We start from the raw sequence: 15,332 nt of genomic DNA on the forward strand, positions 1-15,332 counted from the left end.
TATTATTAAATAAAGCATTTAGTTTTTGTCTCTAAAAGCCCATAATTTATTATTATTAATATTATTATTCAAAACAATTATTATTGCCAGTAGAAGCCCATACCTAATTAATGTATTATTATTAGTGCTGTCAAATAATTAATCGTATCCAAAATAAAATGTTTTGTTTACATAATATATGAGTTTGTAATCTATATATTTATTATGTATATGTTAATACAAACACATGCATGTATATATTTAAGAAAAATATTATGTTTATACATTAAACATATTTATACATAATATAAAATATAAAGATATAAATATATAAATGTGTATATATGTAAATATTTTCTAAATATATACTAAATGTGTGTGTCTTTATATATACATAATAAATGAACACATACTGTACATATGTTGTCAACAAAAACAACATATGTTTAAAAAGTTATTTTTTATGCGATTAATCGCAATGACGGCACTAATTATTATAATTATTAAGTATATTTATTAAATAAATACTGATAATTATTAAATAAAAACATTTGATCCTTGTCACTAGAAGCCCATAAATTGTATTATTTTTCTTATTATTGTTGCTGTTGTTGTTGTTAATTATTATTAAATAAAAAAAATCTCAAAATCTATTTATCTTTATTATTATTACAAAATCTTTATAGGTTTTTACAAAAAAAATATTAAACAAAAACATTTATATTTACCACAAGGAGCTCATAAATTACAGACTTTGTATCTAATATACCTCTACTTGTCTTATTGTGAACAGTATGAAAAACAAATACCTATCTTCATAATCATTCATCAAAATGTATAACTTGATTTTCTTTTTCGGAGTGATATCCTCCGTCTTTTCACAATCCAATCAGCTCCTGATAGAAAAAATGTCCTGGCCTACTATATTCCCCCCTATAAATATCCTGTTTAACTCAAAAATATGCTACATTACGCAAGTAAATGCAGAGTGAATGCTGTTTCATGCTGACATGTAGGGTTAGTTTTGATTGTTGACAACATGACTAGTTCAGTATTTTTTCCTCATACAATTTCCTCATAACTACTACATTACTGAGAGAGAAAAAAAGGCTTTTACACTAATATCAAATTCTCTCAGACTGACAAAAAGCTAAAGTGAGCAAGCTCTGAAAGCTTGCATGTGTCTCTTTGCATCAAAGCATGAAATGTGCTGACTAGTGTGCACAATAGATTCTTTCAATTTATTCTTTTTCAATCTATTTGTGAAATTATTTTGTTTTTATTTAAATTTGTGGTATGATATAGGCTAAACTATGATTATTAATGCCTAGTTGATTAATGTTGTTTACAAGAACAGTGCTGCTAGCATTTATAGGAAGATCCCCATGAAAGTATCGATCTCTGAAATGCTGAAATTGTCCTTCAATCTAAAATCAGGTCGGACTTAACATGCACACCCACACAGTAGGGGAAAAACTGGGAGAAGTTGAAGTGTTTTGTCGTGTGGATGATATTCCGTAGGACTGTGCCATGAGTCATTGCGAAAGAAGAAGTTCTTGACACAAAAGGAATGTTTCCACATATCACGTATTGATTGAAATCTTCTTGCCAGGCCGTATGACGATTTTGTGTATATTCCAGGATGTAGCTGACAATCCAAATATAGCATCATAAAGAAAAGAAAAAAAAGAAGTTCCTGAATTCATCTCCAGTCACTCTTCTAGCTGAAGTATATAAACTGACTATAACATACTGTATAAAATATGTGTCAACTGACTCGTTAAAAAGAGCAATTGTGCTGAAGTATTAGGATAAATAAAACACAATTTCACCAATGAAAAAATGTGATGTAATAATTATGTCATCACCTTCCTCACTAGCCGGTGCTGCCATGTCGGTCTCTAAAGGAGTCCATTGAAGTGTACAAAAACCACTGCAAGATGGCCAATGAGTTCAACCAGGTCAAACATGAAATCGCCAGGCTGGAAGACAGAAAGTAAGCTTTAAAAATAACTCAGAACACAAACATGTATTCAAGAGATAACTGAGATTGATTTCAAATTCAGAGTTGGTAATTATCCTGTTAATATGCTATTGCATTTCTACTATCAATAAATATACTCTGATACAGTATGTTCTGTATAAACACACATTGTTGTAAGTATGAACAGACAGATAGTAGATCAAAGCTGCCATTGAAACTCATGCTGCTCTACTGGTTAAAATAGGCCTGTGTAATCATGACAAGACCTGGCATACTGTATTGTGGTACGCAGGACGTTTTGTGTTTTTAACATTTACATTGCAAAGCCAAACTTTAATGAAAATGAAAGTGCACTGTAAAGCCTTAAATGTATACCATTTTTTGGCTGTCAAACAACCTTTTTTGAAAAACCTTGTTGAGGTTTTAAAAAGTAGATATGTTTTTTCAAATCACACAGTATGTTAGTATATAATAGTTGTGATAAAGATAAGTAACATTAAATACATTGCATGACTTACTTAAGAATTAATTTTGTGTATATATACGAGAATGCTTTCAAAAATAATGTCATAAATAGATTTTATTTACACTGGCTCTTTGCCTTTCTGAGCTAGTAAAACATTACAAACCACAGACAAGTCTCTCTATCTAGATGTCTACTGTCTGTAATCATTTTCCCCCCATCATTGTATCAGTCCAGGTACCCACAACTATGGTGTTGACAGTTTCATTTCCTATAAAATAGTTTCAGGCACAGAACCACCAACTGTTGTCACCTGTCTGACACCCAACCCACATAATATGTTACTTTGGCACACACCTCTCATATCATCATTAAATTAAATACAGTCATTAAAGAAGTGCTGTACTGAATGATTATAACGTGTTTTTTCCTTGTTTGTGTTTGTCACACTCAGGAGGGAGCTCATGGCAGAGCTGCTAGAGGACGAAAAGGTGTCGATGGAGTTTGCGCAAGTTGAGGAAGAATACAGGATACTTACAGAAGAGAACCGAAATCTGATAACTGTCCATAGCCAACGCGCACAGCAGCTAGAGATGCTCCGAGTGATCAGTCACAAGAGGCAGGGCTCCTCGTGACCCTCGTTGATTCCAATGCGAAAGATCTTTTGCCTCTGGGTCTTTACTACTCAGCGTTCCTTCAGTGCTTGTGTAATGTACTGAAGCAGAAAACTGATCTTGAATCAGTGTGCTTACACTGAGACACTTAATCAATGTATATTTAATATATTTTAAGCTGATATGGGTTTATTTCAGAGTTGATGCTCTTGTGACCCAAACTTGAGCTGAGAGGTCGCCTCACTCATATCTGACATCACATTCTGAATATATAAAATGTTTTCTTCTTTGTATGTTTTAAGGGTGTTATACTGTACACAAGCTCTGCTGTGAAAGTGTAACTGTTACTTTCAGTAAAGGTTTTTACTGTTTACTGTCTGCCAGTTGCATAAAAAAAGGAATTAAGGAATTACATTTCTGTTCAGCTATTTGAGTTCAAGCTAGGTGACGATAAACGTATGACTACACACCATTGTTTAGTCACTCAGCAATAGGGAACTTGGCTTTCGAAATGTGATCTGCTCATTTTAGGATTGTGAAACCCTTCAAAAATATCAATGGCTGACACCCCCCCTCCCACACAGCTGAAATACCAGAGGTGTATGTCCACAAACCAGTTTAGCAGCATGAATTTTTTTCTTCCTCCAGATTAGAGTTTATTTAGTCTAGAGCTTTGTTTAGTTGGCACAACGAGTGTGCTTGTGGCTACATTGGTGAGAATAAATAGATCCGAACATGATTAGATTCCATGTACTTTAGTCTAAATATTCAGTATAGTGAATATTCCATAATTATGTCGGTTTTGTTTGTAAAGTTTCCCAACTCGAGACTGAGGAGGTGAAATTATTTATGTGTCAGCCTGTACAGTGGGACGTGGGTGAAATCCAAGCCGGTCTGGAGGCGAGAAGTAAGGAAGTAGTGACGTTAATGATTGACAGGACAGAGGACCAATGACAAGAGGGCATTGTTTGAGAAGGCGGAACAAAATAAATATTTTTTTTGGCAGAAGTCACACGACACTAGAATGCAACACAAGCGCCTCCTTATTTTCAAAGTTACAAGTGAGCGCTTTAAGCAAGCCGAGTTAGTATGTAGTTAGTAGCATATCAAATTAATATTTTTCTTTCACTCTCCAGTGATATGACAGGTGAGTATATACGATCTCTTGTGGTTTTGTTATTTTTTCTGTCGAAAGAGAAAAACACATTAAAAATGGAGATGGGTGAATTTTATATTTAAAGTTTAAAAATGTCTTAACGTTATTTAAATGTAAAATATTATTGAATGGTGTAGTTCGGATATGGTTCTGTTTCACGCCATACGACTGTTAGTTTTTCAATGATCAAGACTGTAGTCTGTACAGATGTCATTTTCCCCATTAGACGTAGGCTGTCTGAAAACATAAGGAGCTTCCTAACTAGAAAACATTTTGTGCGTTGTATCCGCGTTCCGAAGGTTCCATTCGAACATATAAAGCGCACCTAGGGTGCTTTAGATGCTGTCTAGGTAGGCGGCTCACTAGGTTTTGTGACACAAGCGTAGTGTTCGGTATGTAGCCTATTACATCCAAGGCGCGTCTGTTGTTAGGGTTATAAGTTCAAATGTTTCCGTTTAACAACATAAAATGCTCCAGCTGAACTTTACGAGACAGCTGGTCCCCAAGTTTCTCGTAAAGTGTAGGAGTTTAGAAAGGGACAGACGGGGAAAATGCCTGCTCATCCTTTATCAGCAAATCCCAATGAGTCAGCAGTAAGCGCGCACACCCTTAAGCCACACACACACACACACACACACACAGCCCGCGCGCACACACTCATGACTTGACTAGGTCAAATTCTCAGTACACGGTGGAGATAAGGAGCTCTCGTGTGGGTAAAGACACGTACGTGCTTAAGTATCACGCGGGCAACGTTTCTCCATCGAAATGGAACGAAGAAAAAAAAACAAAAAAAAACAAAAAAAAAACAAGCCAAACCTGCAAACTTGGCATGGCGCCAAGATAAACACAAAACCTGAACGGAGTCATGTGAGTGGAGTGGTATAAATTTACCTTCCACACACAGTGTCACTCCATTCTTGATCCGTTCTTGGTTTTACATTTCCTATTCCCTGCGCTAACTAGTGAAAAAATATAATTCTACAGGCAGGTCCTGGCAGTAACATCATATATAATTCTTGCATGCATTAAAAAAAAAATAAAAACATTAAACGATAAACAAATTTTGTAATTCACTTATTAGCTAGTTCGTTTGGTTTATGGGCTATATCCTAACTCTAACTCTCTAACACAAATCTATGGTAAAAATGCTTCAGGAACCAATGCTGTTGAAAAAGTTGGCAATCACTATTGTAATTTGTAAAAAAAAAAAAAAAAAAAAAAATGTGTAAAAGTCATATGGGATTTTAAAATTGCGTTCACCATATGGAAATCTCTATACTGAAAACGTATTTTACAAGTTATGCTGCGCTCTAAAATATTAGACTGGTTAGAAATTACACTTAATAATTGCTGCATACAACATTCATAATGAGATTTTGAAAACATCTACATCCAGAAAAAGAAATTCACAGAAATGTAATTGGTCAATATGTGTTTGAACCGTGATGCCTGCTTCATATGTCTAATGTATGAGTTTTATAACCAAAAAATCTCAGTCATGATTACTACATAGCGGTTTCCCTGAATTGAGCATGTAAATCTATTCTTTATGTTTTTACCATACAGATTAACTCAGCATGTCGGTGGAAAACTCAAAGTCGTTTAAGTTCACCTTCCAGTCGTCTGTGCACAGTTCCCACGTTCTGCAATGTCTGAATGAGCAGAGGAAGAAAGATTTTCTGTGTGATGTGACTGTTGTGGCAGAGACCCAGAGTTATCGGGCCCACCGGGCAGTTCTGGCGTCCTGCAGTGATTATTTCAGCGCTCGTGTGTCCAGTCATACACCTGAAGGAACTATCATCAACCTTCCTGATGAGGTAACAACATAGTTAAAGGTCTGAAATTCATTCAAAGGAGGAAGTTCATGGGATATCTTTGGCCAAGTTACAGCAGAAATATCATATATTACAAACAACATCTGTGTGATATATGAAGCACTTTTAATGCACTTGATTTAAATATATATATATATATTTTTTCATTTTGAAGGTTACCTCAGAGGGATTTGAACCCTTGCTGGACTTTGCCTACACCTCAAAACTCCTCTTTAACAAAGAGAATGTGCTGGAAATCCGTAACTGTGCCTCTGTTCTTGGTTTCAAGAACTTGGACAAAGCCTGCTTTGACTTCCTTCTCCCCAAGTTCTTTGACAACAGCAGAAGTGCATCAAAAGTCCAGAGGAAGTGCTGCAAGACCAAATGTTTCAAATCACGAGGGGCTGAATTGAGCTTGAATGACAAGGATGATGTTATTGATGAAGACAAATCATTACTTCAGCCTTCAAAACTCCAACTTAAAGTCAAAGAGACATCTTGTCCTCCCTCGGTGGCCATTGAGGACGTTGGAAAAAGCTTTCACATCCAGAAAGACACAGATTACTCCCTCCTGTGCCCAAAGTACCGGAAGTTTCAAATAGCTTGTGGGAAGGAGCGATCCTGTCTGGATGTTTGCAGCTCAAAAGCCATGTCCCTTGACAGGACAGAAGACGACTGTCCTTTAAGCTTCCTACCTCACTCAAGCAATGAAGACGGCAAGGAGGTCTTTTCATGCGATAAGACACCTCTCATTGGCGATGAAAATTCTCTTCTGCCTGAATATTGTCCCCTAAATCCTGTACCTTGCACAGACCAGCCATCATTTCCAACCTGTAATGAGTTGGCACAATCCATTTGTGACTCAGGAGACTCTGCAAAATGGGGAATGTCCCCTCGCTCAGGACCAGAGGAAGTTGTGAGGCCATACATGGAGCTCAAAGATGACCGATGCAATGAACAGAGGAGCGTGGAGGAAACAGAGGTGGCCAAACAGCTCACGTTCTGGCCGGATTCTTGTCAGGCGTCTCCCTCTGGCCTGGGCTTGGTGATGAAACCCTCAAATCTCAACTGTCTGAAAAGCTGCTACCCGGATCCCAGAGCAGTGGAGTGTCCATTTCTGCAGAACTTTGGCGCGGTGGGCGCTCATTTACATGATGGAGAGGGGGGTCCCACATCAGAGGGCAGTCCATATATACCCTCCAACCAATCAGGGGAGGACTCTGATAGTTTTGACACAGAGGGGGACAGTGAGTCTTACAGCAGTGAACGATTGTATGAGGTGAGGGCTGCTTGTATTTATTAGGGGTGCTTCATTGGTGTGAACAAACCCTTATCCTTAAGCTTTTGTGCTTGGGTGATGCATGGAATTGTGCAGTTTGTTGAGGAAAGATGTGCATTCTTAAATGGTCAAACTGCAGATTGTCCTGATGGACAATAAAATAAGCAATTAATAAACAAACAAAACAATCAATCAATCTTACTTTATAGACTGAACCTATTTGTACATATTTTGTACAAATATAATAATGTTATGAATAATAACAACAACAACAACAGTAATAATAATGTTTTTTTATTATCTAATGTTATTTGCTAAAATTTTTGTTAAGGTCGCAAATCTTTTAACTTTTTCTAATTTACAGATTATGAATAATTTAAACAAATGTTATTATTATTTTGCTGTTGTTATTAGCATTTGAACAATGATAATATATATATAAGTATTACAATAAAATATAATTCATATTTAGAAATATATTTTAATATTTTTTAAATATATTTAAGTATAAAATATCTTTCAGTTTAAAGTAGATCAGTAAGCAAAAAACTTGGCACCTCTGCTAAGCATTATTAGAGTTGTTCATGTTTGTTGGACTTTGCACTGTTCAGTGCCTTTTAAGCAGGCTGGAACCGTACCTACTTTGCACACCTGATAATGACTTGTCAGACTCGTTTTGAGATCTAAAGTCCACATTAGTTCTTAATGAGGACCTTAATAAAAACATTAACCCAAAAATCTTATTCTCACTGAATGCTGAGCATTATAGTGGTCAAATTTAAACATCTGGAGGAGCCCCAGCACTGCACATTTTGTATGTCACCCTTATCAGACACACACAGTTCAGGTCTTGCAGTCTCTACTACTGAGCTAATGAGTGGAATCAGGTGTGTTAGATGAGGGAGACATATGAAATGTGCAGTGCTGGGTGACAGCCTGGTTAGAAACCCCTGGTTTAGGTGATGAAAGACATGTTGATTCTTTTCCTCCAGATGGCGCTGCCGCTCTCTGTGGATCAGATCGTGTCTCTAAGCAGGAATGACTTCCAGCAGATGCTGAAGCAGCAGTGCTTGACACGGGAGCAGCTCGACGTTGTGCATGACATCCGCAGAAGGAGCAAAAACCGGTTTGCAGCCCGTCGCTGCCGCAAGCGGAAACTTGACTGCATATACAACCTGCAGTGTGAAATCGAGAAACTGGTGAGTATCCGACAGATCCTTATAGTCTGAAAGTGATCCCTAAAGGCTCAGAGTTTATAGCTGTACACTCTTCTAGAACTTTAGATACCTCATTCAGGATCAAAGTTTTGATCTATAGCTGCTATCTCAGTGAAATTCAGTGAAATTTGATTTCAGGAAAGTGCACCATGAAAATGCACAACTATTTAGTGATCAATAATAATTTGTATAGTATTTATAAGATATATTTAAGTTATTTTGAAATGTCAGTTTCAAATTAGTTTTGATTAGGTATATAAAATGATTTTTAAGGACAATACCAAAGCAATAATTTAAATATTATATTATTAAATTTATTTATTCACATTTTATTATGGTAAAGAATTCCATGGCATCTTAATGGCCTTAAAAAAAAAAGATTTATTGATTAATTTTTTTTTTAAAAATCCGATTTGTTTTTTGTGGATGAAATATGACCTGGACAGGTTTTTGTGAGATTCATCCATACCTTTGAATTGCATGTTAAATGTACAGTTTTAAAATAAACAGATTAATAAACTTAATGTGATGCATATTTGTCAGTCATACATTAATGAAACAGGTAATATTGCTGTAATAGTACTAATAAATTGAATGTGTTAAATGTAAATGAATTGTATAAAAAAATTGTATTTTGAAAAATATGATTATTTAAATAAAATCAAATAGATGCAAGCACTGTTTTTGGAGTGCAGAATTCTTACCCCAATCATATTTATGTATGATTGACATATATGCAGCACTTTAAGTTTATTAGTTTATGTTAAAACTGTGCAATGCAGTAATATTTTATACGCAATTGAAATTTATTTCAAATAATATAAATAACAAATCTTAAATTTAGGCCTAAATATTTTAAAATATATATCTTTTTTCTTTGTGCTCTGCAGAGGAGCGAGCGAGAGAAGCTGAGCGTTGAGAGGATAAAGCTGAATCAGATGAAGAAGAAGGTTTGGCAGAGTTACTCTGGCCTGTATGAGACGGTCTGTGCCGAAGCCGCTCTCAGACCCCAGCAGCTTCATAGGCTGGCCAAATATTCCTCTCCAGACTGCCCGCTGTCTGCCTTCCTGTGCCCCTCCCCAGACCTTTCTCAGGGTCCCGAGGCACACCAGCCTCAGGCTTCAGACCTCTGCACACAAACTTGTTGCTCTGGAGCCGAACCACCAGTTAGTTCCTCAGTGGAAAATACTGTTGCACAATCAAGCTCACAGAACCTGTTACCTCTTGGTGTTGTAAAAGCTCAGTCACACACCTGTCCACCTGACGCCTCGGCTTTTGACAACAGTGAGTGTAGTTAAATGGTGAAACTCGCCACTGATCTTCTCATCAGCAATCACGAAACAGTGAAATATGTTGGTTGAAGGAAAGACCACTGAAAATCAGTGAAGGACTTTAATTACACTCTAAAGGTGCATGTAACAAACGTGACAACACTACTGTCCTCATCTGACTGTAGGTTGTACATTAAATTTTTTTTACATTTTTTACTCAAACTCTTTAAGCATTAGCATTCAGTTTGTATTGGTCAGTGTTTAGTGAAGTATTCCTTTACCTAAAAGGATCATTTATAGTCTTATTACACATCCCCGAACATCCCTCACATTTTTTATGGAAACAATCAACCTCAATTCGCAGGATAATTTTTTGGACTCACAATACAACAAACCTCATCACACAGCTCATTAATAACCTGTTTCTTCTCAGGGGACATAAAGCTGTCGGACAACACTGTGCTGTAAACTGTTTTTGCTGAAACTGTGACACTCATTTAAAGTCTGGTAGCTCATACTGTTCAGGTGTACAGAACTGCACATGCTGTAGTTTCACTAATGTTGATTTTATGTAATAAAAAAAAATAGTTTTTTTCTCTCTCCATCAGTTGTGGCAGGGAAATCTATTTGCAAGCAAAAATGGTTTCATTGTATATGTTGCCTTAAATAATAAAATGTCTAATAATTTTTCTTTTTAAATTTAATGCATTTTGATTATGCCACTCTAACATTTTGCTTGGGACCAAATTATCCTCTCTTCTGAAATCGTGTTAATAAATGACTTATGAAAATTTGTATTTTTGAAATAGACTTGTCTTCCTTTTAAATATAATTATAAATTATTTAAATAAAATAAATCCTAGTGTTGTTTGTTGTTACTGTTAACTAAAACTATTACAATTATTATTTTAATCTGATATATATATATATATATATATATATATATATATATATATATATATATACATATGCATGCAACTAACTGAAACAAGTTTGAGTTTAGCTATAAAAAATAAATATAAAGATAGTAACAATAAACAGAAGCACAAAATAAACAAAACATTTAAAATTGAACATAAAAAAACTAATTCAAAATGTTAATGAGTACCATAATAGAATATAAATAAATCTACAAATATTATAGGTCGAAGGGGTTCAATTGACAAAAAAAGTTGGGAATACCTGCGTTACATGAAGGTTTTGGTTATTTGCAGAGATAGTTCTACCAACTGATGGCAGCAACGACCCAGATCAAATGTTGTATTCGCTCGGTCTCCTCATGCTTGATCATAATTACAGCACCGTAGCTGCGTCTGTAATGTGTAAACACGCTCCAGTCTAAACAATGACAGCTTGAGGATAAATTTGTGAAATAATTTCATATTCCAATCTGTGATGTCGCAGAACTAAGAATGAGTGCTGGGATAATGACAGGCTGTGAGGCATTTTTCATCATTTCAATCACTTTGATGGATACGGTCTGTCCGGCTGTCAGCTACAGAACAGTATGTTGATGTTCGTGTGTTCTATTCCCCTGGGCTAATCTGCCACGATCATCAGTTTCTGTACAGAGACAGCCATCGGTTATAATTGATCTTCATATGACAAAGGACGATTTTGGTATTTCAGTATCCTCCTATGCAAAATATCCTAGTATTAATTTTTCATTAAACATCATAAAGTTTAGTTAGAAAAGCATACCTTAATAATGAAAGACTCCAAATTTGTGAGTGAAATTGGTTAACTCTGCTATTCGATGTAGCAGACAACTGATGTTCTGCGCCAGGGTTGTGGTCATGAAGCTTATTATAAGAAATCAGAGAAAGAAGAAGTCTTCAGAGAAGGGCACAGTTGCATCCTTCTGTGAGACAAATTGATTTGGTGGATGATCACTGGATGTGGCTTTCCTGGATTTATTTTAAGGAGCACAAAAGTCTCTCACTTTTTTGAGAAGAGTTTCAGGTAAAATGACCGGCGCGTGTCACATGGACACAATCTGTGACCTCATTCATTCAGGATTACAATGTTGAAGACAAAATAGTAAGGGACAGCTTTGGGGTTTGATTAAGAGTTATGAGGTTAGCAGATTAGTGACAGGGAAAACAGTATTACGGCGGTCTAAACCAAATCTCAGAATTAATCAAAATACAAAAAAAAAACCCTAAAGCTGGCAGTAAACATCACATTCAGCAGCACAGCAATATTATCCCATCTGTGTGGATTTGAATAAAAGCTCTTATTCACTGATGCACTATACAAGTGCAGAGATATGATGACATTCACTCGGTATACTCAGTACACTGATACTTTTGCTTAATTTAAATTTTTTTTTTCCAGAACATCACCTCAGCTCCACGCAAGCTCACCCCCACAATCCCAGCCACGCTGCATCATTGACAGAAATGGGCATTATGAGCCGGTTCTTGATCTTTTCAAAGGCCTTGTTCAAGAGTGAGCAAATATTCTCCAGTGCAGAATATAAAGGTTAGTTAGATAACAGCACCCACACACCTTCTCGCTTTCCTCTCTTGACCTCTGTTTCTGCAAAAGATCATCATAAAAGAAGCTAAATCAACAACGAAATCAATATTTAAGTGCCACAGTAATGGAATAATGCTGAAAAAAATATGGACAGAACTAGTTAAAGAAACTTTCATCCAGAAAAGAAAATTATGAGTCGTCATTTAAGCTACTAAGCAGCTCCTTTTTATTTAATGATAGTGGAGGGGGCTGTCAAACTTTAAAAAAAAAAAAAAAAAATCCCATGTATCTACTGTAACTCATGTGTACTATATGACAACAAACCATGCGAAGGAACACAGTAAAATACCGCAATCTGCCGCAACACCTCTACAGAATTTGTAGCACAAATCCGGATATTCAAAGTTTAGAACGAATGATTCCGAGTCACTATTTATTTTCAAAAACATATAGCACAACCACTGTCCAATTTCTGAACGAATGAATCAAATGAATCCTTTTTTTTTTGTAAAACCAAAAATATGCAGCGCAACCAGTGAAGTCCAATTACCAAAGGAATTACTCAAATGAGCCGTTTCTTTTGTGAATCAAACAGCCAGCAGTTGTCACAATCACGCCAGACTCCACCCTAACTCAATCACAGCGCACTCCCTCCCCTGAGTATTGATCACACACACCTGCATGTCATCTATCCAGCAATTACATCCAGCACTTAAGCACCACTCTCACTCTCAGTCACTGTCCGGTATCGTTTGCACCAAGACGCTAACGCTGTGCTTACCTCTAGGAATCCATTGCTGTTTGCCTGTTTCCTTGCATTCTCTCCAAGTCATCCTCGTTGTTTCTCGTCTCCTGTGTGTGCTCCTGAGTCTTCTCCAGTCCTGTGTGTCTCCATCCGATCTCCGCCTACAAGAAGATGATCTGAGTCTTTCAGGTCTACATTACCTGGATCTCTACTCACCTACTTACCATACCCTTCACTGCGGATCACTCATCTGGTTGTTCAAAATAAACTCTCATTCCTTTATCCGTGTGTCTGCCTCTTCTGTCTTGTAACAGCAGTAGCCTACTAATGTGTAATTAAAGATACACATTTTGTCAGTAATAAGACATATTATGAATATTGTTGAATGAAAGATGCTTCCACATTATTGTGTAGTAGCAGTAGTAGTACTGGATTGTATTTATGGCGTATTTAAAATGGAAGCATTAAGGAACTGCAGAATTAAAACCAGAATTGTTCAGTTCTTTACAGGTTTCGAACAGCATGAATGCAAGTAGGCTAAATTACGACCAAAAAGAACAAAACATTCAATTTTGGGTAAACTATCCTTTTAATAGCAAATTAGGTCTACTTACATTCGGATTTACATAATTACAATCCAATAGAACAAGAGCATGACGTCTGTTTGTTTCTAAACTCACTGCCCCTCAGCTACAGTGTGAATCTTTGTGGTTGATGTCAAAGACTGCAGTGTGTTATTGCAGTGCACAGGTTTGCCTCTCAGACAAAGGTGACTGTTAATTTGTATGAGGACAGTCGTTAGCTCTAATAGAGCACTTGGACTTGTGCATGTCATCTACTATGGCTTAATATGCATTTGAGGGATCTCCTGAGCATTATAGAAACTCTGCACCTGCAGCCCTCATTTCAAATCTTTGTCCATAGACAGGATGGCTTTATCACAGCTAAATGGTTTAGTGTGTATAACAGGCAGAGGTGGCCAAAGCCTACACAACTCCATTATTTTTTATATTTATGCAACACAGTGGTCCTGCGAGACAATATTTGGTTCCACTGTATGTACATGTAGCAGAATGACAATAAAGCTCAACTCGAACTTGAACTTACTTGATGCTGTTGGTCGAATATTACTCCATTACAAGTGAAAGTTGTAAAGACAGATTTTTACTTAGCGTATTTTTCTGACTATAAGTCGCACCTAAGTATAAGTCGCATCAGTCCAAAAGTACATCATGATGAGGAAAAAAAACATATATAATTTGCACTGGACTATAAGTCGCATTTACTTAAAACCAAGAATCCAGAGAAAACATTACCGTCTACAGCCGCAAGAGGGCGCTCTATGTTTTCAGTGGTAGACTACAGGAGCACTGAGCAGCAGAGAGTGCCCTCTCGTGGCTGTAGACGGTAATGTTTTCTCTTGGTTCATTTTTGTTGGTTCATGTCAAATTAATTTTGATAAGTCACACCTGACTATAAGTCGCAGGACCAGCCAAACTATGAAAAAAAGTGCGACATATAGTCTGGAAAATACGGTACGTAAAAGTACAGAAGTACTTAATTACCAAAAGTACATTTCCTTTTTTAGGTCAATGCACTGTTTTATTATTATTGTTGTATCTATGAAATACTTTGCAATAGCTTATGCCTCTGAAGCAGCTTACAATAATAAATTGAATAGCTTGTAGTATATCTTTGGAATAAACAGATTTTAGAATGTAAAAAAAAATCTTAAATGCTCTCTAATCACTGCTGTGGTACTTTGATGTCATACATAGAACAGTCTGTGCAGTGCTGCTTCAAGTCAAATACCTATTGTGTTTTGTTAGGAGACGAACAACAGTTCTTCTGTGGCTTTATAGGTAATATTTTCATTTACACAATTTAGCAAAATCAGTCTAATATACCACAATATTAACTTATTATTGAATTGTTGTAAATAAGTATCACATTTGCAACTGGTCAGTGTTCAAAAAATGCTGGGAAATCACTTCACTTAGCTATACAGGAGTGATTAATAACAGACTGTCTGAAAAAAAAAAAGTAATGTTTCAAAGAAAAAACTAATCACCCACTGATTTTCAAAGCTGCTACATAGTAATAACTTTTTACTGCCCTTATGCAGATAATGTGGACAAAAAAATTTTAATGGATGAGACCAAAATATTAATTTTGGGTTTAAATGAGAAGCGCTATATTTGGAGAAAGGGAGACACTGCATTCCAACATAGGAACCTTATCCAATCTGTGAAACATGGTGGTGGTAGTATTATGGCTTGGGCTTGTTTTGTTCCATCTGTGCCAGGATGGGTTGCCGTCATTGATG

At 36.3% G+C, this 15,332-nt stretch overlaps 2 protein-coding genes across 2 annotated transcripts in view; both read left to right on the forward strand.

Moving 5' to 3' along the window:
• LOC132132532 (MAP3K7 C-terminal-like protein) overlaps positions 1 to 3,308 on the forward strand; it is a 7,251-nt gene extending 3,943 nt beyond the window's left edge. The window contains exons 4-5 of the mRNA XM_059544943.1: positions 1,860 to 1,975; positions 2,881 to 3,308. Of these exons, the coding sequence (XP_059400926.1) occupies positions 1,860 to 1,975; positions 2,881 to 3,061 (297 nt within the window). The 3' untranslated portion in view covers positions 3,062 to 3,308. The remainder of the gene's footprint in view (positions 1 to 1,859; positions 1,976 to 2,880) is intronic.
• A 722-nt stretch (positions 3,309 to 4,030) lies between these two features.
• On the forward strand, positions 4,031 to 10,572 carry LOC132132105 (transcription regulator protein BACH2-like). Its single transcript, XM_059544361.1, has 5 exons — positions 4,031 to 4,187; positions 5,766 to 6,016; positions 6,189 to 7,292; positions 8,285 to 8,491; positions 9,400 to 10,572. The coding sequence occupies exons 2-5, from the start codon at positions 5,777 to 5,779 to the stop codon at positions 9,805 to 9,807; spliced, it is 1,959 nt and encodes a 652-aa protein (XP_059400344.1). The 5' UTR covers positions 4,031 to 4,187; positions 5,766 to 5,776; the 3' UTR covers positions 9,808 to 10,572.
• Positions 10,573 to 15,332: the final 4,760 nt, after the last annotated feature.

The sequence above is a fragment of the Carassius carassius genome, chromosome 49 (assembly GCF_963082965.1).
Source record: "Carassius carassius chromosome 49, fCarCar2.1, whole genome shotgun sequence".
Lineage (NCBI taxonomy): Eukaryota > Metazoa > Chordata > Actinopteri > Cypriniformes > Cyprinidae > Carassius > Carassius carassius.

Excerpts from the sequence above, each read along its gene's own strand:
- LOC132132105 (XM_059544361.1), top strand. The coding sequence starts at position 5,777 with ATGTCGGTGGAAAACTCAAAGTCGTTTAAGTTCACCTTCCAGTCGTCT. Across the intron at positions 7,293-8,284 it reads GCAGTGAACGATTGTATGAG|ATGGCGCTGCCGCTCTCTGT; the intron begins GTGAGGGCTGCT and ends CTTTTCCTCCAG. Across the intron at positions 8,492-9,399 it reads AGTGTGAAATCGAGAAACTG|AGGAGCGAGCGAGAGAAGCT; the intron begins GTGAGTATCCGA and ends TGTGCTCTGCAG.